Source organism: Erinaceus europaeus, chromosome 14 (assembly GCF_950295315.1).
Source record: "Erinaceus europaeus chromosome 14, mEriEur2.1, whole genome shotgun sequence".
NCBI lineage: Eukaryota > Metazoa > Chordata > Mammalia > Eulipotyphla > Erinaceidae > Erinaceus > Erinaceus europaeus.
Genome location: NC_080175.1, coordinates 7,308,681 through 7,332,981, shown reverse-complemented (window position 1 = coordinate 7,332,981; position 24,301 = coordinate 7,308,681). Strand labels below are relative to the sequence as shown.

The 24,301-nt window shown below is 41.2% G+C and overlaps 1 protein-coding gene across 3 annotated transcripts in view; it reads left to right on the top strand.

Moving 5' to 3' along the window:
• WDR11 (WD repeat domain 11) overlaps nucleotides 1-24,301 on the top strand; it is a 61,608-nt gene that overhangs the window by 18,021 nt on the left and 19,286 nt on the right. For all 3 annotated transcript variants that reach the window (XR_009544623.1, XM_060171173.1, XM_060171174.1), the window contains 9 exons: nucleotides 3,080-3,164; nucleotides 6,481-6,587; nucleotides 8,832-8,907; nucleotides 13,302-13,410; nucleotides 15,252-15,379; nucleotides 16,396-16,543; nucleotides 18,694-18,800; nucleotides 19,354-19,468; nucleotides 19,833-20,004. Coding sequence is in view for 2 of the 3 variants with exons in the window: in XM_060171173.1 (XP_060027156.1) it covers nucleotides 3,080-3,164; nucleotides 6,481-6,587; nucleotides 8,832-8,907; nucleotides 13,302-13,410; nucleotides 15,252-15,379; nucleotides 16,396-16,543; nucleotides 18,694-18,800; nucleotides 19,354-19,468; nucleotides 19,833-20,004 (1,047 nt within the window). In the remaining variant the exon portion in view is untranslated. The remainder of the gene's footprint in view (nucleotides 1-3,079; nucleotides 3,165-6,480; nucleotides 6,588-8,831; nucleotides 8,908-13,301; nucleotides 13,411-15,251; nucleotides 15,380-16,395; nucleotides 16,544-18,693; nucleotides 18,801-19,353; nucleotides 19,469-19,832; nucleotides 20,005-24,301) is intronic.

The following is a 24,301-nucleotide window of genomic DNA, read 5'->3' as shown; positions in this document are numbered from 1 at the left end:
AAGATTTTGTCAGTTTGTTGAAGAAAACTCTTGTTGTGCTAGCTAAATAAGAGCCTACTCAGGGTCTGAGACTTCTATTGTAGAATCAACTATATTTATAATACTAGCAGATAGTGGATAGAAGACATTGATCATCTTAGAGTAATAAAGCAAAAGGAAACATTAAGTACCTACAATTGCACAGCCATGAGGGAAGAGAAGCAGCATAACTGGGGTTGCATCTTGTGGTGATAACCCTTGAGGGTTGGAGGACAGACTCGGCATCATGTCGACGTGAATCGTACAGATAATTGGGTTATTATGAAGATCAGCTATTTAAAAGGTTTTAGGGATTTGTTCCTTTTTTTTAGTTTCTCAGTACTGGAAGGTAGGGGAATAGATTATAAGTATAGGTAAGTATGATACTGTGTTTTGTAGCATAGTTTTATTGTTTTGTAAAAAATCTTTCGGCAAGGAAGCTACGTTGGAATTTGCATAGCACTGTTACTGTATTACTAGTGTTTATATGTTCTGTCCCTCTGTATTAGTCCCTTAAGCCATTATGAAATATGCAATGAGAAAGGGATTGGCTAGCCAGTGACACTGTTTACTTTCCTTTTTTTTATATATAAAAAAAAACTTTATTATTTGTTTGATAGGAGAGAAATTAAGGGAAAAGGAAGAGAGGGAGAAAGACACCTGCAGCCCTGCTTCATCACTTATGAAGCTTCTGCCAGCCTCTGGAACCAGAGTCTTTTTTTTTATTTTAATTTTTTATTTATAAAAAGGAAACATTGAAAAAGCCAAAGGCTAAGAGGGGTCCAACTCCACACAATTCTCACCACCAGACTCCGTATCCCATCCCCTCCCCTGATAGCTTTCCTATTCTTTAATCGTTTGGGAATATGGACCCAAGGTCCTTGTGGGATGCAGAAGGTGGAAGGTCTGGCTTCTGTAATTGCTTCCCCGCTGAACATGGGCATTGACTGGTTGATCCATACTCCCAGTCTGCCTCTCTCTTTCCCTAGTGGGGAAGGGCTCCAGGGAAGCAGAGCTCCAGGACACATTGGTGGGGTTGTCTGTCCAGGGAAGTCTGGTCGGCATCGTGCCGGCATCTGGAACCTGGTGGTTGAAAAGACAGTTAACATACAAAGCCAAGCAAATTGTTGACCAATCATGGACCTAAAGGCTGTAATAGTGCAGATGAAGTGTTGGGGGGGGGGGTCCTCCATTTTGTAGATAGCTAGTTGGCATATTTTAGTTAAATTCCAAAGGGCCTGTACCTATACTAGTGTTTTTATTTTTGTTTTTGTTTTGCCTGAGCTTGAAACATGATATGCAGGTGGATCCTAATTATTGTCTGGGGGGATGATGTCATGACTGGAAGAAGGACCAGAAAGCTGGATCAGGGAAGAGAGTAGCTCCCAAATATGGGAAAAGTGTATAAATATTGTTGACTGTAAACCCCATCGATTTGATGTGATCTGGAGCCCATATACAGCTTAGGAGCCTATATGACCTCTGCATCCCTGCAGATCTGAACTCACATTCTGTGGTCATGAGTAGGAACATTCCAAGATGCCGCAATATCAGGACCCATCTTCCTCAGGTGTAGCATAGAGTATGTTGTACAGCCTCCCTTCAGAGGATGGAACACTCTACCGTTGTTGGTCTAAGTTGAGGGCAAGGTCCTATGGGAGGCCTACAGAGGGATCTGTTTTGTTGTTCCTGATAGAAATGACTGGTAACAATGGAGAGAGGGATTTATTCGAGGTCTAGGCCCATCATGTCTGGGAATCTCAGGACTCCCCGATTAGGGCCCCAGCTGATGGGGTGACCTGATAGTGACTAAAGAGTCATTAATGTATGCCAGTCTCTTGCCATTATTCAGCTTTTGCAGTCCTTGCTTTTATGAGGTTAGCTTTGGAGTGAGTGAGAGTATCTTAAGTGAGGTGAGGGTATCTTAAGTCTAAGTAGACACTATTTCATTATGAACTTTATAGTAACTCACTGCAGACTATTGTGTATTTTTGCTTTCAGGTATAGATTTTGCCCTAATTTATGGATACATGTGAACATACGCTCTATCTCACGGGACCTGGGACCAGGGTCTTGAACCCAGGTCCTTGCACATGATAACATGTGCTCAGCCAGCTGTACCACTACTGGATCCTACTTTCCTGTTTTTTAAAAATTATTTTTAATTATTTATTGGCTAGTGACAGCCAGAAATCGAGAGGGAAGGAGGAGATAGAGAGGGAGAGACACACCTGCAACCCCGCTTCACCACTTGCAGAGCTTCCCCCCTTACAGGAAGGCACCGGGGGCTTGAACCTCAGTCCTTGCAAAATGTTGTGTGCACTCAACCAGAAGCACCACCACCCAGCCCCACTCCTACTCTCCCTAATTTATAAGAACATTTCCAGGACTACAGCACAATTTCCTCAAGTATAACCACTTTCTTTCAAATCAATTTTTAGACACAGTAACTGAGATTGGAAAGACACTATCCAAAATAATTAAACCATAATTAAGTCCATTTTTATTAAAAGAGAAGACAGAAACATTTTTTTAAATACATAACGGGTTCCTTTTATAAAAGACAGATGTTGTGAAATGATTACAATCTTAAGAATGTATTTTCATTAGTGTATTTCTTTATTTGCTTTTTAAAAATTTTATTTTATTTATTTACTTTATCTATTTTTTTTTTTTCCACCAGAGCGCTGATCAGCTCTGGCTTATGATCGTGCAGGGGATTGAACCTGGGACTTCAGATTCTCAGGCATGAGAGTCTTTGCATAACCATTATGCTGTCTGCCCCTGCCCAGCAATTATTTTCATTAGGAAGAGCTAATACTCTTACTATTTGCTATTCTTAACTTTTATTGGCTAGAGACAGAGAAAAGTTGAGAAGGAAATAGGAGATAGAGAAGGAGAGAGAGTTCAGCAACACTGCTTTACTGCGTGTGAAGCTTCTGCTCTGCAGGTGGGGCCCAGGGTCTCTGACGCAGGCCCTTGCACGTGGTCACGTTGGCACTCCGCCAGGTGCGCTACTGCCCAGCCCCTAGATTGACACTCTTCTACTCCGTTTTGCCAGGTACGAGTAACGGTTCTGTCTTGGTGTACCATCTCACCAGTGGGCTGCTGCACAAGGAGCTGAGCATCCACTCCTGTGAAGTCAAGTAAGTCGCAGCACTGCCCCGCCACTTGTGAAGCTTCCTCCCTGCAGCTGGGGATGAGGCTTGAACCCAGGTCATGGAACATGGTCACGTGGGCATCCTACCAGGTGTGCCTCTGCCTGGGCCCTGGATAGCCAGATTTCTTTCTTTCTTTTTCCTCTTTCTCTCTCTCTCTCTCTCTCTCTCTTTCTCTCTCTCCTCTCCCTTCCTTCCCTTCCCCTTCTTCCTTCCTTCCTTCCTTCCTTCCTTCCTTCCTTCCTTCCTTCCTTCCTTCCCCTTAACCAGAGCACTGCTCAACTCTGGCTTATGGTGGTGCAGGGGACTGAACCTGGGACTATGGAGCCTCAAGCATGAGAGTCTGTTCATATAACCGTTATGCTATCTGCTCCCACCCAGATAACATGATTTTAATAGTTAATCTATTTCGTTTATATCTTTGCCTGAACATGATTAAAACTGGGTAGCACTTATTCTCTCGTTTTTGAGGTGATCTTTTTTACGAGTACTGTGTACTGTGCACAGTGCAGAGATTTCTGAGGGGAGGCTAACAGGGCAGGAGACTGTATTTTGCCTCCTGTCTTGAAGTACATGCACATCTGCACCAGCATGTTGCTTCCTGATTGCATGGCTCTTTTCCTTACTATTATATTTTTAATCTTTCTTTCTTTCTTTCTTTCTTTCTTTTTTTCTTCCTTCCTTCCTTCCTTCCTTCCTTCCTTCCTTCCTTCCTTCCTTCCTTCCCTTTTGTTGCCCTTGTTGTTTTATTGTTGTTGTTATTGATGTCATTGTTGTTGGATAGGACAGAGAGAAATGGAGAGAGGAGGGGAAGACAGAGAGGGGGAGAGAAAGACAGACACCTGCAGACCTGCTTCACCGCCTGTGAAGCGACTCCCCTGCAAGTGGGGAGCCAGGGGCTCGAACCGGGATCCTCACGCTAGTCCTTGTGCTTTGTACCACGTACGCTTAACCCACTGCACTACTGCCGACTCCCTCTTTTCCTTATTTGCCCAAGCTCAGGTGGACTGGAAAGTTGCAGGTTGTACTTTCTTAGACTCTTTTAATAAAAGTTGCATAAAGACCATTTTCTGCCCTAAATACATTGTGTAACGATAGCTCTTATGTGTATATTAACCTTTTTTATAGTCTATTTTATCTCAGTGCAATTGTTATTGGAAGAGAGAAAAAGGGGCCAGGTGGTGGCACGCCTGGTTAAGTGCACATATTACCAAGCACAGGGACCTGGGTTCTAGCCCCTGCTCCCCACCCACAGGGGGTCTGCTTCATGAACAGTGAAGCAGGTCTGCAGGTGTCTGTCCTTCTCTCTCTATTCTCCCCGCCTCTCTCAATTTCTCTCTGTCCTAGTCAATAAAATGGAAAAAAAGGCCACTGAGAGCAGTGGATCTATAATGCAGTCACCCAGCCCCGGCGATAAAACCCTGGCGGCAAAGAGAGAGAAAGAGAGAAAAGTAGACCAGACTGCTTTTCCAGTATTTTATGGAGTGTCCGGGAAAGAACCCAGAGCCTCGCACATGTGGGGCCTGCACCCGACTGTTGAGCCGCCTCCCCAGCCACGTGTGTTCACACGCACATTCTGAGGTAATGCAGCTGCGACCGAGAAGTGATTAGCCCTGATAAGTGTCCAACTTCTTCTGACCGGGGTGCAAAACATTTGAAAAGTTATCATCTCATCTCCATATTCTTTAAAAAATAACAATTCTTTTAGGGGCCGGATAGTGGCGCATCTGGTTGAGCACACATGTTATAGTGCGCAAGGACCCAGGTTCAAGCCCCCGGTCCCCATCTGCAGAGGGGAAAGCTTTGAGTGGTGAAGCAGGGCTGCAGGTGTCTTTCTGCCTCTTTCACTCTCTATCTCCCCCTTCCCTCTCGATCTCTGGCTGTCTCTACCCGATAAATAAAGATAATATAAATTAAAAATATTTTTTAAAATAATTCTTTTGTGGTGCAACCTTGGTGACTTCCTCTACCTTACGGTCTGTGTCCCTCCAGAGTCTCCCTGGATGCATGCATGCAGAGTAGTAATGCCTCAGCTGCATGGGGCCGGGGGGGGGGGTCACTGAAGGACGCCCGCTGTAGATCGTTAGACACCCGCTGTAGGTAGCTGGTTCTCTAGCTTGAATTGTTTTGGTTCTTCATCTTTTTTTTCCCCTTTCTCTTCTAGTAGTTCCTGCTGCCACTCTATCTTCTCACACCCCCATCTACCTTTCTTGTCTTGACAGACCTTTCACTCTTGCCTTTTATAGATAGTATTACCTTTTATAGGTTACACCGACCAATTAAAACTCCACTTAGCCAGGGCTTGGTCTAGGGATTGTGCTAATACTCTGCTTGGAGAGTCTGATGAAGTCTCTTCTGCAGCTCTATGCCTGAGGCACTGCTAGTGATATTATTCCCAATAAGGAGAGGATATTGAGTATTGTAGTCTGTAGAACGATAGATAGGGTTCGACCCGGACTGTTCAGGCTTCAGAACTGAGCTCCGGTACTGAGGGCAACCCTCCTAGATCTCCAGCTGGAAAGTGTGCGTGGAGTCAAGGACACATTGTCAGCAAGATGGAGGTTATCTCTTGACCAGGATTCAAGCTAAGAGTCTGACACGTACTGTGGGAAATCAAACACATTTTTATTTAATTTTTTCAACACTGAAATTTTTTTTCTAATGAAGACATGGTGACTAGTTTACAGTGAACTATGACATAAAATTTGTTCTGGATAAGTTAGTTCATCAATGCCACTGAACACATGATTCACACATGTTCTGATAATATGTTCTTGAGGAATGATGACATTAGGCAGTGCTACTAAGGGGCTGAGTAAGTAACTGGAGGGGTGTACCTCACAGCCAGATCGGCATTGTGAATGACTGTGCAAATAGGTGACCTTTTTATCTGCGTCTCTTCTCTCAGTTGCTATTTTGAAAATTATTTACATTTATATCCAGAGATTGTGCTCACGAAAATGTGCAGATTCTGTTCAATTAATGCAGTTACAGTATAATTAAAAGCTACTATGAAAATTTCACATCTTAAAAAAAATTTGCTGAAATATTAGCAAGAGACTGAATATATTCTAGAATCCATAAAACTGAATTACCTTATCAGCACATGTGGAGGTAAAGTTTTAATTAGGGCTGATTTCTTTCATGTTGCAATGTTCAGTAATATTACTCAAATAAAAAAATTCACATTAGTTTTCTCAGCTGCTAGTATGATCAAATTTAGGTCTGAGGCAAATTATTTGTCAAATAAAGATTTCAAGCAAAAGGGGTGTTAGATTAATCTTTGTTTAACTTCTCACCATAGGGGTATCGAGTGGACAAGTTTGACTGGTTTTCTTTCTTATGCCACATCAACACCAAACAATCTGGGATTAGTGAGAAATGAACTTCAGCTCGTTGACCTTCCAACAGGTTCGTGTATTCTGACTACTCGAAGCCTTGAAATCATTTGCCGTGCTGATCAGAGTTGCTGCTGGTTATGAAACCTTTTCCAATGAACTTGCACCTGGCGGTGTTTTCTTAGAAGCGTAGGCTAAATAGTTATCCGTTATATTGTCCCTGTTAGATAATGAGTCTAGGAGTCATCATTGTTTCTACGGAAATCATATTATGATAAGCACTTGAGACAATGCATTCATACCATTAGCTTGAACAGATGGGATCATTAAAAATATTCTACTCTGAAGTACATTTTTTAGAGGTAACTGAAAATCAGTTTTAAAAGAAGGTGCTGTAGTTTTAGACTGTTAGATTCTTTCTTTAAAAAAGTTTCACTTGTATAGGACATCCAAACACTTAATAAGTAAAAAATACATTTTGTAATGCTCAGATTTGAAACTTCTGATAGCTTCTGGCTGACTGAATAAGGAAACTTTATTTGGGAGTTTAAAGATTTTACTATAGGAAACAGTCCAGTAATTGGAGTTGTTTAGAATGATTAGTAACCTGAAACTCAAATGAGTTTTGTTTTGTTTTTAAATTAAAAAAATTTTTTTTTACTTATTGCATAGAGACAGTCAGAAATTGAGAGGGATGGGAGGGATAGAGAGGGTGAGAGACAGAGAGACACACCTGCAGCACTGCTTCACCACTTGTGGAGCTTTCCCCCTGCAGGTGGGGACTGGAAGCTCGAACCTGGATCCTTGCGCACTATAACGTGTGCGCTCAACCAGGTGCGCCACCACCCAACCCCATGAGTTTTGCTTTTAAAAAACATTTAAAACATGTATTTTAGTGAGGGAAGAAATAGAGATACCAGAACACTGCTTAGTTCTGACTTGTTGCAGTGCTGGAACTTGAACCCGGGACCACTGAGGGCTTAACCAGGAGAGTCTGGTGTGTAAACTATAGTACCATCTCCCCAGATTCCCCAAATGAGTTTACAAATGAAAAAATTGAAGATATGGTAAGTTGAAGGTTTTTAATTGTTGTATAGCTTATGCATATACAACAAATAGATTTAAAGATTTACGATGACTTTTTTTTAGAGTAATGATAGAGTAATATGAATACACTGTCGGCAGATGGCTGTAAATTAAGTGTATCATTGTTTTCTTATAGTCTCAGTGTATAACAAGATGTTATTCTTAACCAGAGTGTGTTATGAAACCTCAGGGAATCAGCCCCATCACGAGTCTAGTGTTACTCTAGTCTCTTTGGAAGTGACCTGCCCACAGACCCCGTAGCCCTGGATTCCAATAGAGAGTCACTGGGCTTCTCTGCTTACGTAGCCCAGGAATGAAACACTGCTCTCTAATTGCCTGTTGGGTTTTTTCCAGTCAGTTTAAGTTCAGTATTGTACGCTAGATTAAAATCTGTCTTTGGCAGATTAATGTCTTTGGCAGATTTTAATCTGTATATGGAACAGAGTTCTGACTTCTGGTTACTGGCTCCATTAAGTAGGACACTTGGGATTGTATAATCTAGACGTCTGTGACCTTACCTGAGCAGCAGACTAGCAGGGCCAGGTGGATGTGGGGCTGGTTGGTGACTAATAACAGTCAGCTTGTGTCTGTGGACAGGGAGGGGCCAGAAGGCATGTAGGCAGCCAGTTATCTTTTCAGTAAAATATGTTCTCTCTCTTGTGTAATCTAAATGAAAAACTAGGGAAAGATATTAAACTGTATTGACGCAGATTAAGGTAGAATTTGCTTTTAACTACAGAAAACCATTTAATTTTCTAACAGGTTTACTCACGCTCCAATTTCAGTTTATAGAGATCTTTTGATAGAAACATGACAAAGTATTTTAGTTGAGTATTTTTCAGATGAGACAGAAAAAAAATCTTAAATTGTCTTTATTCCACTTGCTAGTATTTATAAACTTGATACTGTATTTAAAATATGCCAGTAGTTTTTTTACAGTAAATAATTGCATCACAGATGCATAAAAACTTTAGAAATTAATATTTCTGAATTTCTAAAATTATACTATTCAAGAAACCATGAGAATCAAAAGTTATAAAATAGGTATTTGGGTACAAGTAATATATTGCTGGTCTTTAATACTTCTGAGACTATTTTTTGAGTTTTCATTATTGACAGAATCTTAAAAAGCAACTGGAGGGATGAACTGATGAATTTACTTTGGTATAGCCTCTCGTTTCTTCATTTTTGTATGCTGTTTTCACATTTTCTTTAATATTTGCAATTAAAGGCAGGAGCATTGCTTTTCGCGGTGAAAGAGGCAGTGACGAATCACCCATTGAAATGGTTAAAATATCTCATCTAAAGTAAGTGTCAACTTGAAAAATCTATACAGTGGAATAACAGGTTTTTGATTAAGAAAGCGAGAATATGCTAGAGTGCTTTTGCAATCAGTGTCAGCACTAGGTACACAAGTACACAGTGATATCAGAGAACTTGCTTTGATCACAAGTCTTAAAGTCTTATGTTGCTGTCATTCTAACTCTTACATTAAAAAAAAAACCAGATGATCTTTATCTGAACTTTGTCTTCTGAACGTTTCCTTAGACTGAAAAAAACAAAACAATAATCCTGTTTTGTTCTTCTATAATTGTGGACGTGAAGGCTTCCTACTAAGATAATGCTATTTGATGGAATTGTTACACACCTCTGCCTCAGCATGGATTTACTGAGATAACTCACTCTGTTTATCATTTTAACTCCCTTTAATTCCAATAAATATTTTAAGTCTTATTCTGAGGAAAAACAATATAAAAAGGGTCATTAAAAATAGCAATGTAATGAAACCAATGAAGAACAAAAAAGGAGTAAGTATACTCTAAAATTGTTCTTACTTTTCTAGCATATGAATGTTGTCATACAAAGGGAACCATCTTACCAGTTGTGCCAATAAGTTTCCTAGGATCTTGTTTGAATTACATTGAGTTCCTAGATCAGTGTTGGGGAAGAGACTTTGTGATTCATGAACATATTGTATCTCTCCATTTATGTATATCTTCTTTAATTTCTTCTAGTGACATTTTGTAGTTCCCAGTGACTAAGACATACACATCATTTGTTAATTTTTTTGTTCTATCTCTGATGTTATTATAATAGTATTTTTTCAATCATAATTATTCACTACTTATGCCCTGAAGTATGTATGTATGTATGTATGTATGTATGTATGTATACATTCCTTGCAAACATGCTAAACTTAATTCTTAATTCTACTGGCAGTCTTGTTATTTCCTTAGGATTTCCTTTTCAAACACTATGTTATTTGACAATTAAAAACACTTTTACATGAGGGTGGGTGGTGGCACAGCTGGTTGAACCCATACATTGTCATGTACGGGGACCCAAGTTCCATCTCCTTCTCCCTGCAAGGGAGAAGCTACACAAGGTGTGAAGCAGGTCTGCGGGTGTCGCAGTCTTTCTCTCTCTCTCTCTCTCTCTCTCTCTCTGTCTCTGTCTCTCTGTATTTCTCTCTCTCTGTGTCTCCCCCATCTCTCCCAATTTCTTTCTGTCTTTATCCATAAAATAAAATAAATGCTTTTATATCTTGATGTTTTGTTTTGTTTTTAGTCAAATAGGTCTTTGTTTTTCTTGCCTTGTTGCACTGACTGGAGCCCGTGGTACACTGTTGAATACAAGTGGTACACACTAACCTTTATGCTGTTATGTTCCTGGATGTCATGGGGACAGCATTTACTGTTTCACCGTCGAGTACATTTAATGGTAGAGATTTTATAGATGGTCCTTGTTAAGCTGAGAAAGTTTACTGTTCCTGGCTACCTGAAATTGTTGAATAGGAATTGAGTTTTGTCACTGATTTTTCTGCATAGACATCACAGTATGGGGTGTGTGTGTGTGTGTGTGTGTGTTGCTTTGTATTTTAAACCAGCTAATAAGATGGATTATACTGATTGATTTTCAGATGTTACACCAGTGCACATTCCTGGAACACTCCACTTGGTCACAATATACTACTAGATTTGATTAGTTAATACTTGTATATATGTTTCTGGCTTAGTTCCCTTAATACTTTATTAAATCTTATTCATTTATGTTCATGAAAGACATGCTTTTTTAAAATTTATTTATGCATTCCCTTTTGTTGCCCTTGTTTTATTGTTGTAGTTATTATTGTGGTTGTTATGATGTCATCCTTGTTGGACAGGACAGAGAAAAATAGAGGAGGGGAAGACAGGGGGAGAGAAAGACAGACACCTGCAGACCTGCTTCACCGCCTGTGAAGCGACTCCCCTGCAGGTAGGGAGCCGGGGTTCGAACCGGGATCCTTATGCCGGTCCTTGTGCTTTGCGCCACCTGCGCTTAACCCGCTGTGCTACAGCCCGACTCCCCAGAATTTTTTAAAAATTTCTTTATCGGGGGATTAATAGTTTATAGTCAATAATAAAGTCCAGTAGTTTGGACATGCATAACATTTCCCAGTTTTCCACAGAGCAGTACACCCCTCACTCAGCCCTCTGCCATCATGTTCCAAGACCTGAACCCCACCCCCCCCAACCCCAGAGTCTTTTTACAACTCCAGTCCAAGTTCTGCTTAGTGTTTTCCTTTCTGATCTTGTTTTTCTACTTCTGCCTATGAGTGAGATCATCCCATATTAAACTAGATGATTTTTTTTTTTTTTTTTTTGTGGAAAAGCTTTTAAATACAAATTCAGTGTCTAATGTAGATAGTCATTAAGATGATTACTTTTTCCAGTGTATTTGGGCAGTAACTGTCCTTCAAGTAACTCGTCTATTTATTGAAGTTGTTGAGTCTATCAGTAAAAACTTGTTCATTATCTCTTAGTGTCTTTCATCTGTGCGAAGTTGCTTTTCTTCCTGATAAATATAAATCATGTCAGTCAATTTTAATTGTTTTTTAATTAATTTTTTTTTCTAAGAAAACTCCTTGGGTTTATCTCTGGTTTTGTGTTTCCTGTTTCATTAACATTTGTGCCTATCCTTTTTACTTTGGTTTTGAGATGTTGTCTTTCTAGTTTCTTAAGGTAGAACTTTAGATAAAGAGTTAAGGTCTTCAAAGCTTACTGTGGACATTTCCTGTATGTAAACCCTGCATTTCCTGAGCCCTGTCATGTTCTACTTGAGTTTCCATTTTAACTCATTTTAAAATAGTTTTATAATTTCCATGGGATATGTATAGATAGTAGCATTTGATTTAGGAATATTTCAGGTTCCCCCAGATATCTATGTTTCTAATTGGTTTTTATTGGGATCAGCGAACATACTTTGTATTGTATCAGCCTTTTAAATGTAATATGATTAAATATAGTCTTTTTTAATTTTCCCTTTTGTTGCCCTTGTTTTTTATTGTTGTAGTTATTGTTGTTATTGATATCATCGTTGTTGGATAGGAGAGAGAGAAATGGAGAGGGGAGGGGAAGACAGAGGGGGAGAGAAAGATAGACACCTGCAGACCTGCTTCACCACCTGTGAAGCGATTCCCCTGCAAGTGGGGAGCTGGGGGCTCGAGCCTGGGTCCTCATGGATAATGGTGTGTGCTTATAACCAGTGCTTCACTGCCCAGCACCAGTATGGCTTAGGCTGAAGTCTGTGCTCTTGCTAATTATAGTTTTGATTTCTGGTATGCAAAATAGGAGCTGGTCTAATCCACAAAAATAAAAATCTTTTGGTTGAAGGCCTTAATAACCTTAAGGATGTAAAGGAATTCTGAAACTTGGTTAGTTATCTACCTGGACTCCATTCAGTTGCTCCTAAATTAATACATTTAATGCCACCAACCACTATGTCTCCTACTTGAGAACCTTCAGTGGTCCACTGTTCTCCACAGAGCAGGTCTGTACCCCAGCCTAACACCTGAAGGTGCTTTAGCTCTTTGAAAATGTAACCCAGAATTCGTGTTTTGATCTTCCTTTTCACCATGATAGTCCTCTTATATCGCATATTTTAATTACAGTGTTTTCACTCTGACATCATCTGTTTTTATGTCTTTTGACATTTGCCATATTTGCCTAAAAGACCATTTTGCTATTGTCAGAACTATTTCCTCTTTCCTAGTGAGTCTGCACGGCGTTAGTCAGGCTCTGATTTTTGTTGCCTGTCTACATACATGAGTTTGATTAGCTGCAACGGAAGTGTCATAAATACACTGTGCTTGTTTGTATGACTCACCATGACTTATACAATTCTTTCATGTGTGTGGTCCCTTTTTCTTCATCCTTACAGTGTTTAGTGGACATACATAGATCACAACTTAACATGCTGACAGGTTATCTGCGGCCACTAAACTGCCAGATGGCAGGCTGGTCTTGCAGGTGAGAACAGGAGCCCTTTTATAGGCTGAGTACTGCACCTCTCAGTTCCCTCTGTGTCAGTTGCGTTCTTACCACAGCTGCTGGTCAGTTCATTGAAGTAGATAGTGGATTTCTCATGTCAGACTTGAGACAGTTGAGCCTGGGGAAGGAGGTGTCTTGTACATTTTGTTACGGAGATGTGAATTTGTGCCTTTCCCACTCTTTCTTCTAAGCTGGGCTCTTTGCCATTTCCTAGCTTTATGCCTTTCAAAGGCCATCTCAGAGCTGGACCTTATGACTATTAATCCTGAGAGCTAAAAGTTTAAATTGTCTGCGTAGAATGGGTTACCTCAATCTTTTGTTTTACTTGCTGGCACTGTGTTAGTATTACTTTGTGATAACAGGGCTTATCTCATGGCTTTTGTCTCTTTTAGGCAGTATGTGGCAATTACATTCAAAGATAAGCCCCTGGAGTTATGGGATGTTCGAACATGTACACTACTTAGAGAAATGTCCAAAAACTTCCCCGTGATAACTGCTCTGGTAAGTTAGAGTTTAAGAATCAAATAGTTTACTAGACTTGTATATTTGTGGTGAATATTTTTCACTAGCTTGAATTAAATCATTATCGTCATCGGTTTTAAAAAAAAAAATGTGTGTTCAGAGAAGATGATTTCAATATCCAAAGATAATTTTAATTTTCTTGGTTGGGCTAATGTTCATTAGTACAGTTTTAATTTAAAACTTTATTTAGGTATTTCAAGGAGCATGATAAGCATCCTGAAAAGATAGTAGCTAATTCAAACTTGAAAACATTTCTCTTTTTGATGAGGGAGGTCTGGATGGGATGGGCCTACGCACTACTGACCTGATAGGAAGACGTATCAAGACCATTAATACAACAGCAACATAGTGTTAGTGCGAAGACAGGAAGTGGAGCTGCAGAAAAGTAAAGTGTTCATCCACAGACCTGTGGCTGTTTGAGCAGTGTGTGGACACTAAAGGACAGACAGGTTACTAGACTATATTGAGAAAACTCACTTCATAGAGAAAAATGCAGACTCTGTCTAATACCACATTCAGAGTTGGGCTCTACCGTTTGATTATTTGTGTTCTGAGGGCTTGAACCAAAAGGAAAACAAATCAGGGAATTTGGTTGATGGTTTCTATTCAGTGAAGGACTCCATGTTAGAGTTAGCTAGAGGAGACAGGCTGGGGGAAGAAAAAAGATTCCAGAACTGAGAAGAGACTAGTATTGCAGGAATTGCTGCAGACAAGCAGTGAAACAGGAATCCCAGGGAAAAGATGGACAGAGTGTGGGAGCACCTGATGAATGCCAGAAGCTCTTACTAAGAGACCAACAAGGAGAGGATGAAATATTTAAATCCATCAGTTTTCAGAGGTGTGCAAAGTGAAATAACCAGGGTACAACTCTCTGAATACCGGAAGCCAGATGACGTCGTGTGTGTAGTGTGGGCAGTAGAAACCCTGTGTACCCCAGGTAGGGATGTCAGCCAGCATGCCGTGCTTCAGAGCAAACTCCAGCCCCCCTGGGTGCTCCGCATCCTCAGTTCCTGGTCACAGAGGAACTTGTGTGAGGTTGACTTCGGTGACAATTGTCACGATGTGAGTTTGGCGGCAGTCCGGAGTCCACAGTGGAGAGAGCTGATCAGATGCTGGCTGGTGGCCCCTCGAGGGTTAGATGACATGCAGAGGCCGCAGGGGTATTACTGAAGTCTGGCACGCTCAGAACTGATACATGCGCAGAGACGTTCCATTCAGTGCACGAGGGTGAACGGGAACAAATAAAATGAGAGGTTGGAGATGGCCCTTTGGGTGATTAGGGACTTGTGACTCGAGTAGCATGGCCACCTTACGGTTTGGACCTTGTGGGAGGAAGCAGGGATTAGGAGCTACCATCACTGTACTTACTGTTTTCCTTCTAAAAACAGATTTATTTATTTTCTCGAGAGGAGAGAGAGAGACCAGAAATCCTGGCATATATAGTGCCGGGGTTTGGATCTGGGGTTCGGGCTCACCCCTCTTCTTACGTTATACCACTCAGCTGTCTCATTTAATACCTTCAGCTTGTGGGGGGAGGGAGAAGTGTCGAAATGTTAACACCTTTTGCAAGTTTGCCATTAAACTTTTCTACCTTAAGTTCTAATTAAAGACTAGAGGTAGATTATTCCAGTTATCTGCTTTTAGCTGCAATTAAAATGCACTCACTCAGCCCTTCTACAGATAGATAAAACCCAAGATCAAATAGTGAATTCTTCCTGTGTAGTGATGACTGTTGCTGAGTCACCGTGTGTCCAGCTGCTGAGGATAGATTCTTAGAAATCCAGCACTGCGCCCCAGTCCTGTCTGCCTTCCCTTCACAGGAGTGGTCCCCTTCCCACAACTTGAAGAGCCTGAGAAAGAAGCAGCTGGCCACCCGGGAAGCCATGGCTCGCCAGACGGTCGTCTCAGACACAGAGTTGAGCGTCGTCGTGGAGTCCTCTGTGATCAGGTACCCATGCTGCCCGGACCACAGTAGGGAGCCTGGACCCGAACCTGGACAGGCGTCACCTGAAGCCAAAGCCATCTCTGGCAGCAAGTCGCCAGTCCGGAGCATAGCCGGTCTTGCATTTCAGTGCTTACCCAGATAACTGACAGGCTGATTTCATTACTGCACTGCTTCAGGCAGTCAGCACTGTTGCAGATACATTCACGTAGCAGCGTCCATTAGAGCAGAGGCGGGAAACCTTTTATCTCCCAAGGGCCATTTGGGTATTTATGAAAACAGCAACTTAAAAAATCATCATCACCTTAAAAATCAGCACTTAATGATACTATGGAAGAAAAAAAAAACTCTTTCAGATTTACTGAATTTTGAGTCCCATCTGCAGTGGTGCTGGCAAGGCCAGACAGGTCCCTGGGCAGGCTGATCCTTCCAGCCTGTGCATGAGAGTTTGCTCCCTCTCGCTGCCTTTCTACGCTGTGAACCTCAACCTCTGAAACCCAGGTGAACGTAGCAGGTGCAGACAGATAGATCTCAGCATGTCAGGAGGTGGCACTGGGAAGTCTGAACTCATACACCTCTCCACCCTCGTCCCCACAATATTACTAACTAAAACCTCCAAAGAATATGACCTGCTGAGGTGTATTTTACAGTTGAAACAGTAGAGACACATTGTGTGTGTGTGTGCATGTGTGTGCGTGCGTGTGTGTGTGCGTGTGTGTGTGTGTGTGTGTGTGTGTGTGTGCGTGCGTGTGCGTGTGTGTGTGCGTGCGTGTGTGTGTGTGTGTGTGTAGATCACGGAGCTCCCCTGGGAGGAGAAGTCAGTCTTCCCTACTGTGCCTACTTGGGGATAATTTGCATCCCTGTTACTAACTAGGCAAAGATTGGTTTCAGCCATTTGCATCCACTGGTTTTTGATGTACTATTACATCTTTGTTTAGTTGAGTTAATTTCTTAGGAGTGCCCACTAGGGGAAATAAATATCTTTGCATAATTTCTTTTTTTTTTTTTTTTCTGTCCCAAAGCTTGTTGCAGGAGGCAGAAAGTAAATCTGAACTCAGTCAGAACATCTCTGCCCGGGAACATTTTGTGTTTACTGATAATGATGGCCAAGTTTACCATCTTACTGTGGAAGGAAACTCAGTGAAGGATAGCGCTCGGATTCCACCAGACGTGAGTACAACCCTGAGTGAAGCTTCACTGTGACTTCAGATCAGTGATTCTGTTGGCTCCAGATTGAGTGAAGCTGTGGTTAAATCACATCACTATTTCAAGAAAGTTTAATGTAAAATACACTTTGCTTCCTAAGGAATCGTATTACTGACTGCAAGAGAAAAGCATCGTAACTTTTTTTTTTTTTTTTTTTTTTGCCTTCAGAGCTATCACTGGGACTTGGTGCCTGCACTGTGAACCCACTGGCTCCCTATGGTTATTTTTTGATTTTTTTTTTCTATTTTATTCAATACAGTAGGGAGAGGACAGAGAAGGAGAGAGAAAGAGAGACAACTGCAGACCTGCTTCACTGTTAGTGAAGTGTCCCCTCTTTGTAGGTGGGGAGCTGGGGCTTGAACCTGGGTCCTTGCTTGTTGGGTCCTAGAGCATAGTACTGTGTGTGCTTAGACAGTTGCCCCACACCGCCCAGCCCTGAATTGTGTCTATTTTCATTAAGTGCTTACCATGTGCTTCTCATCCCCCTCCTCCCATAATCCTGGAGAGATTCTCATAGAACACCATGCTCTCTGTGGCACAGCTGAGGGAGAGGGAGTAAGCACTTGTCCCCAAGATGCCTTGCTTAGTGACGTGGCGAGGAAGTATGGGACACATCTGAGATTAGAACTAAATACCAGTCCATTTCGAGATACCAGTCTTCCTTTCCGCCCCCCAGGTTGGAAAACTTTGTCCATTAGAAACAGTATTTTTCTTTTTACAAATGCTTCTTTCAGGACGGTGATGGCAGCACACAGCTTTAAGTCTCCTTCTCTTTGTGGCGGCTCCTCACCAGGTTGTGACCACTCCCCGCTTTTCCAGTAGATGCTTCCATTCATTTCAGCACAGCTCGAGGTAGCCACAGCTTTCTCAGGAAATAAAACACCTCAGTACAGGTGCAGCCTCTGGTGAAACTAGGAGAGATTATTGTTAGGGAAAAGGGACTATTCACTTTCTAGTGACTGGAACGTAGATTATGGGCAAACGTTTTGTTTGCCTATTGTAATCCAATATTTATTGTATTTGCCTCTTGAATGAAACATTCTCCTTGAGTTGGAACTTTTTGGATTTTGACCCCCCAGATCATAGAATATATAAAAGTGGTGTTTTCTTTCTTTCTTTTTTTTTTTAAAGGAAATCTTGACATAGTTTTAATGATAGATATTTTAGATATTTGTCATGTCTATAATTAATTATGCTTATTCAGAGAACCTAGCAAAATGAGGCAACAGCTTCAGTTCTGATTGTTTGACCATGTTATTTTATAGGTAGGGAACATAATCAACGTCAAATAATAGCACTCTTGAGCTTTGATCTGTAACATGTATTGATTGGTATGGTCAGCATTGCTTTAAGGCATCTGTCTTATAGAACTACTTGGGTTTTTATGTTCTTACCTTGTGTTGTTGGTTGTAAATCCAAGTTACAGAAAGATTAAATAAGTGTACTTGCAAATCACACATCCAGTTTTGTGACATAGCTTGAGTCAAGCCCAGGCAGCTGATTCCAGAACCCTGACTACTAAGCTCTCCAGCCAGCTACCCCCTATGCGCTTGTTGGAGCTGTGAGTTACTGCTGTCATGTTTCGTCTTTGTATTTCCATTTTTACAGATAACTTCTTTGCAAAACTTTCTGTGACTTCACAGATACCTTTAGTAGACAATAGTTCTGTTCATTGTTCTAGAATCTGCTGTGAACATTCTTCAGTGGAATAGTTGCTTTGTAATTTTTTAATTGTAACTATGCAAGTTTCTCTTAGAATAGATCTGTTTATTCTTTTGCCATGAGAGATATGTTAGAGATGAGATATTCTCTCTCTCTCTCTGTCTCTTTGTCTTCCTCAAAAAGGCATGGCTGACTATTAGTCTAGCTCAGGTTACTTATTATGTTAAGTTGAAATCTGTTTTTTTGTAGTTGAAATTGATCTGTCAGGTCAGCTCTTTCAATATCCAAGCGCTACTAATGTTTGGTGGCCTTTTTTCTAAGGCAAGACCATTTATAGTTAAATTTTATTAAAATGTATTTATTATTTCTGATCATCTATTAAAAAATCTTTTTTGTTTGTTTTGTTATGACTGCCAGTACATATCTGTGTATGTCTCTGTGTTGTTTTCCAGGGAAGTATGGGTAATATTACCTGCATCGCTTGGAAAGGTGACACATTAGTTCTTGGAGATGCTGATGGAAATTTAAACTTTTGGGATTTGAAAGGCAGAATATCCAGGTATGGTATCCGGAATGCAACCTTATTATTTGAAAAAACAAAAACACCATCCCCGGCAAACAAGAAGTTGGGCGATAGTGTAGCAGCCACTGCGCACAGCAGTACACACAGCTTGCATGCAAGAGGTCCCAGGTTCAGTCCCTGGCAACAGCAGTAGCCAGGGCTAAATGGTTTGAAAAGAAGGCAGCCTCTTCCTGTGGCACTCTTGAAGCTTTGCGACTCAGCAAGCAGTATGAGGAAAAGTGGCTACCTGTGGCTTGTACTTTTGAGTCTTTTGTCAGAGGGCATGGGAGGAAGGACCCACACCAGGCTCTGGATCTTTCTCGTAGATGGTTTTCTACAGGTGGTCAGTGCAGAAGTTCTGAGACGTTGGTCCAGCCGTTGTTGATGGGTGGGTCCTACTGTCAGAGGTGCCTGCAGCCCCTGACAGCAGAGAAATTCTCCCAGCACCAGAACTTGTCAAAAAAAAAAGTTTGGGGAAGATTGGGTCAGGGTTGTATTCTGCGTCGCACTGTTTTGTTTGTTTTTTTGGCTTGTGTTTGCTTGTCCTCAGAGGGATACCTACACAACGAAGTTGTGTGAGGAAGATTCGTTTTGCCCCTGGCAAAGGGAACCAGAAATTAATAACGATGTACAACGATGGTGCGGAAGTCTGGGATACCAGAGAGGTAGGCCCGCTCCACCAGGACACGCTGCAAGAGAGGTTGCTGGTTGGCTGGTTGGGGGTCTCTTCATATTTTCTTGCTTCTGATGTAGAAGTGAAAACTAGTGAATGGGCTTACCCTGCTTCCTGAAGTAGTTCTCTTCTTAAAAAAAAAAAAAAATACTTAGCACTATTTCTGTTCTTAAAGTGACAGCGTAAGTGATTATTTCTAAAATGTTCTCTCTCTGGGACCTTCAGAAGGCATTCTGTGTGCGGGCGATAGATTGTCAGTTTTAAGCTTTTTTTTTTTTTTTTTGACCATTTAATCCAGAAAGACAGACTTCTTTCTGGTGTTTCCCCAAATGTGACAATCCAGTTCCCTTTTGAAGGTTCAGATGGTGAGCAGTTTAAGAAGTGGAAGAAATGTGACCTTTCGGATCTTGGACGTGGACTGGTGCACGTCCGATAAAGTGATCTTGGCTTCAGATGACGGCTGCATCCGCGTCCTGGAGATGTCTATGAAGTCGACATGCTTCCGAATGGATGAGCAGGAGCTCACCGGTACGGGATCCTAGTGGCAGGGATGGCTCGGACCCTGTCTTGACTTTGTTCAGACTGCTGTCCTCTGGAGAGAGTGGGGTGGTGGTGGGGTGGGAGGAGGGCGACTTCTGTTTCATTTCCATATTACTTGCTGAGAAACCTGAGTTTCCAAAAACACATGAGCTTAAAGCTTGAGTGTTTCGACTGCGGAGATGCTCACCTCTTAAAGGCAGTCAGTCCCCCTGTGTGCCACCCTTGACCCGTTGCCGAGTGCTTCCTCAGACAGATGAAAGCTGTTTACATTCCTGGACTCATCAGAAGATACGGACGGGTCCAGAGTTGGGATGCTGCTGGTCTTCTCATAGTGAAACTATGTGTCACTGAAAGGTCACTTTGGAAGGTGACCCAAGTACCATGAATTTTGATGCATCCTTCTGGCTTGTTAAATGTCCAGGAAGGACATGGTTCTTTTTGATTTTTTTTTTTTTGCTTGCTTGTTTGTTTTATGACTGGCGCTCGGTGCCTGCACTACGAATCCACTGCTCCAGGAGGCCATTTTTCCCAATTTTTTTTTTAATTTATTTTTATTTAAGAAAGGATTAATTAACAAAACCATAGGGTAGGAGGGGTACAATTCCACACAATTCCCACCGCCCAATCTCCATATCCCACCCCCTCCCCCGATAGCTTTCCCATTCTCTATCCCTCTGGGAGCATGGACCCAGGGTCATTGAGGGTTGCAGAAGGTAGGAGGTCTGGCTTCTGTAATTGCTTCCTCGCTGAACATGGGCGTTGACTGGTCGGTCCATACTCCCAGTCTGCCTCTCTCTTTCCCTAGTAGGATGGGTCTCTGGGGAAGCTGAGCTCCAGGACACATTGGTGGTGTCTTCAATCCAGGGAAGTCTGGCCGGCATCCTGATGACACCTGGAACCTGGTGACTGAAAAGAGAGTTAACATACAAAGCCAAACAAATTGTTGAGCAATCATGGACCCAAAGCTTGGAAAAGTGGAGAGGAAGTATTAGGGAGGTACTCACTGCAAACTCTAGTATACTTCTGCTTTCTTACTTTGGTGCCATACTCCAAACTCAGTCAATTTCTGCTTTGCGTTTCTACTTCTTTTTTTTTTTTACATGCATAACATTCCCCAGATTCCCATTTAGCAATACAACCCCCACTATTTCATTCATCATTTTTCATGGACCTGTATTCCACCCACCCCAGAGTCTTTTACTTTGGTATAATACTCCAATTCCATTTCAGGTTCGACTTGTGTTTTCTTTTCTAATCTTGTTTTTCAACTTCGGCCTGAGAGTGAGATCATCCCATATTCATCCTTCTGTTTCTGACTTATTTCACTCAACATGATTTTTTCAAGGTCCATCCAAGATCGGCTGAAAACGGTGAAGTCACCATTTTTTACAGCTGAGTAGTATTCCATTGTGTATATAGACCACAACTTGCTCAGCCACTCATCTGTTGTTGGACACCTGGGTTGCTTCCAGGTTTTGGCTATTACAAATTGTGCTGCCAAGAACATATGTGTACACAGATCTTTTTGGATGGATGTGTTGGGTTCCTTAGGATATATCCCCAGGAGGGGAATTGCAGGTCATAGGGTAGGTCCATTTCTAGCCTTCTGAGAGTTCTCCAGACTGTTCTCCACAGAGGATGGACCAATTGACATTCCCACCAGCAGTGCAGGAGGGTTCCTTTGACCCCACACCCTCTCCAGCATTTGCTGCTGTTACCTTTTCTGATGTGTGACATTCTCACAGGAGTGAAGTGATATCTCATTGTTGTCTTGATTTGCATTTCTCTGACAATCAGAGACTTGGAGCATTTTTTCATGTGTTTCTCGGCCTTTTGGATCTCTTCTGTGGTGAATATTCTGTCCAATTCCTCCCCCCATTTTTGGATGGGGTTATTTGTTGTCTTGTTGTTGAGTCTGGTAAGCTCTTTATATATGTTGGTTATTAAACTCTTATCTGATGTATGGCATGTAAAGATCTTCTCCTATTCTGTGAGGGGTCTCTTGATTTGGGTAGTGGTTTCTTTTGCTGTGAAGAAGCTTTTTAATTTGATGTAGTCCCATAGGTTTATACTTGCCTTAGTCTTCCTTGTAATTGGATTCGTTTCATTGAAAATGTCTTTAAAATGTATGCGGAAAAAAGTTCTTCCAATATTTTCCTCTAAGTATCTGATAGTTTCTGGTCTAACATCCAAGTCCTTGATCCACTTGGAATTTACTTTTGTATTTGGTGAAATACAGTGATTCAGCTTCATTCTTCTGCATGTTTCAACCCATTGTTTCCAACACCATTTGTTGAAGAGACTCTGCTTTCCCCATGTAATAGTCTGGGCCCCTTTGTCAAAGATTAGATGTCCATAGGTGTGGGGCCTCATTTCTGGGCTCTCAGTTCTATTCCACTGGTCAGTGTGTCTGTTCATGTTCCAGTACCAAGCAGTTTTGATGACAATGGCCCTATAATATAGTTTGAGATCTGGCAGTGTGATGCCTCTGGTTCTGTTCTTTTTTCTCAAGATTGTTTTGGCAATTCTAGGTCTTTTCTGGTTCCAGATAAACATTTGTAGCATTTGTTCTATTCTCCTAAAAAATGTGCTTGGGATCTTGATGGGGATAGCATTAAATTTGTAGATGGCTCTGGGTAATATATTCATTTTGATGATGTTAATTCTTCCAACCCATGAGCATGGAATATCTTTCCACTTCTTTGTGTCTTTTTCAATTTCTTTGAGTAGTGACTCATAATTTTCAGTATACAAGTCTTTCACTTCTTTGGTTAGGTTTATTCCTAGATATTTTATTGTTTTTGTTGCTATAGAAAAAGGAACTGATTTCTGGATTTCAATTTCTTCTAACTTAGTGTTTGCATAGAGGAATGCCACTGACTTTTGAATGTTAATGTTATAGCCTGACACATTACTGTATTGCCTGATGATTTCCAAAAGCTTCTTGCTAGATTCCTTAGGTTTTTCCATGTATACTATCATGTCATCTGCAAATAAGGAGAGTTTGACTTCTTCTCTTCCAATCTGTATTCCTTTAATTCCTTGCTCCTGCCTGATTGCTATGGCAAGAACTTCCAACACTATGTTGAATAGTAATGGTGATAGTGGGCAGCCCTGTCTAGTACCTGATCTGAGGGGAAATGCTTCCAGTTTTTCACCATTGAGTATGATGTTGGCTGTAGGTTTGCTATATATAGACTCCACTATCTTCAGGAATTTTCCATCTATTCCTGTTTTTTGTAGTGTTTTGATCATACAGGGATGTTGTATTTTGTCAAAGGCTTTCTCTGCATCTATTGATATGACCATGTGGTTTTTGGTCTTGCTTTTGTTGATGTGGTGGATCACATTGATTGATTTACGTATATTAAACCAACCTTGCATGCCTGGGATAAACCCCACTTGGTCATGATGAACAATCTTTTTGATGTACTGCTGTATCCGGTTGGCTAGAATCTTGTTCAATATTTTCGCATCTATGTTCATCAGAGATATTGGTCTGTAGTTTTCTTTTTTGGTTGTGTCCCTGTCTGCTTTTGGTATCAGGGTGATGTTGGCTTCATAGAAGCTGGCAGGGAGTATTCCAGTGTCTTCAATCTTCTGGAAGACTTTTAAAAGTAGAGGTATTAGTTCTTCTTTGAAAGTTTTGTAGAATTCATTTGTAAAACCATCTGGTCCAGGACTTTTATTTTTGGGAAGATTTTTGATAACTGTTTCAATTTCATTAGCTGTGATGGGCCTGTTCATGTTATCCACTTCCTCTTTACTTAGTTTTGGAAGTTGGTAGGTATCTAGGAAATCATTCATTTCTTCCAGGTTCTCTAACTTGGTGGCATATAGTTGTTCATAGAAGCCTCGCATGATATGTTGAATTTCTGCAGTGTCTGTTGTGATATCTCCTCTTTCATTTACTATCCGATTTATTTGGGTCTTCTCCCTTTTTTGTTTTGTGAGTCTGGCTAAAGGTTTGTCGATTTTGTTTACTCTTTTGAAGAACCAACATTTACTTTCATTGATCTTTTGTATGGTTTTCCTATTCTCAATGTTATTTATTTCTGCCCTAACTTTAGTAATTTCTGTCCTTCTGGTTGCTTTAGGGTTCCTTTGTTGTTCTTCTTCTAGGTCTTTAAGATGTGCAATCAGGCTGTTTATTTGTGCCTTTTCTTGTTTCCTAATGTGTGCTTGTATAGCTATGAACTTCCCTCTTAGGACTGCTTTAGCTGTGTCCCAAATATTTTGATAGCTTGTGTCTTCATTTTCATTGAACTCTCGAAACATTTTGATT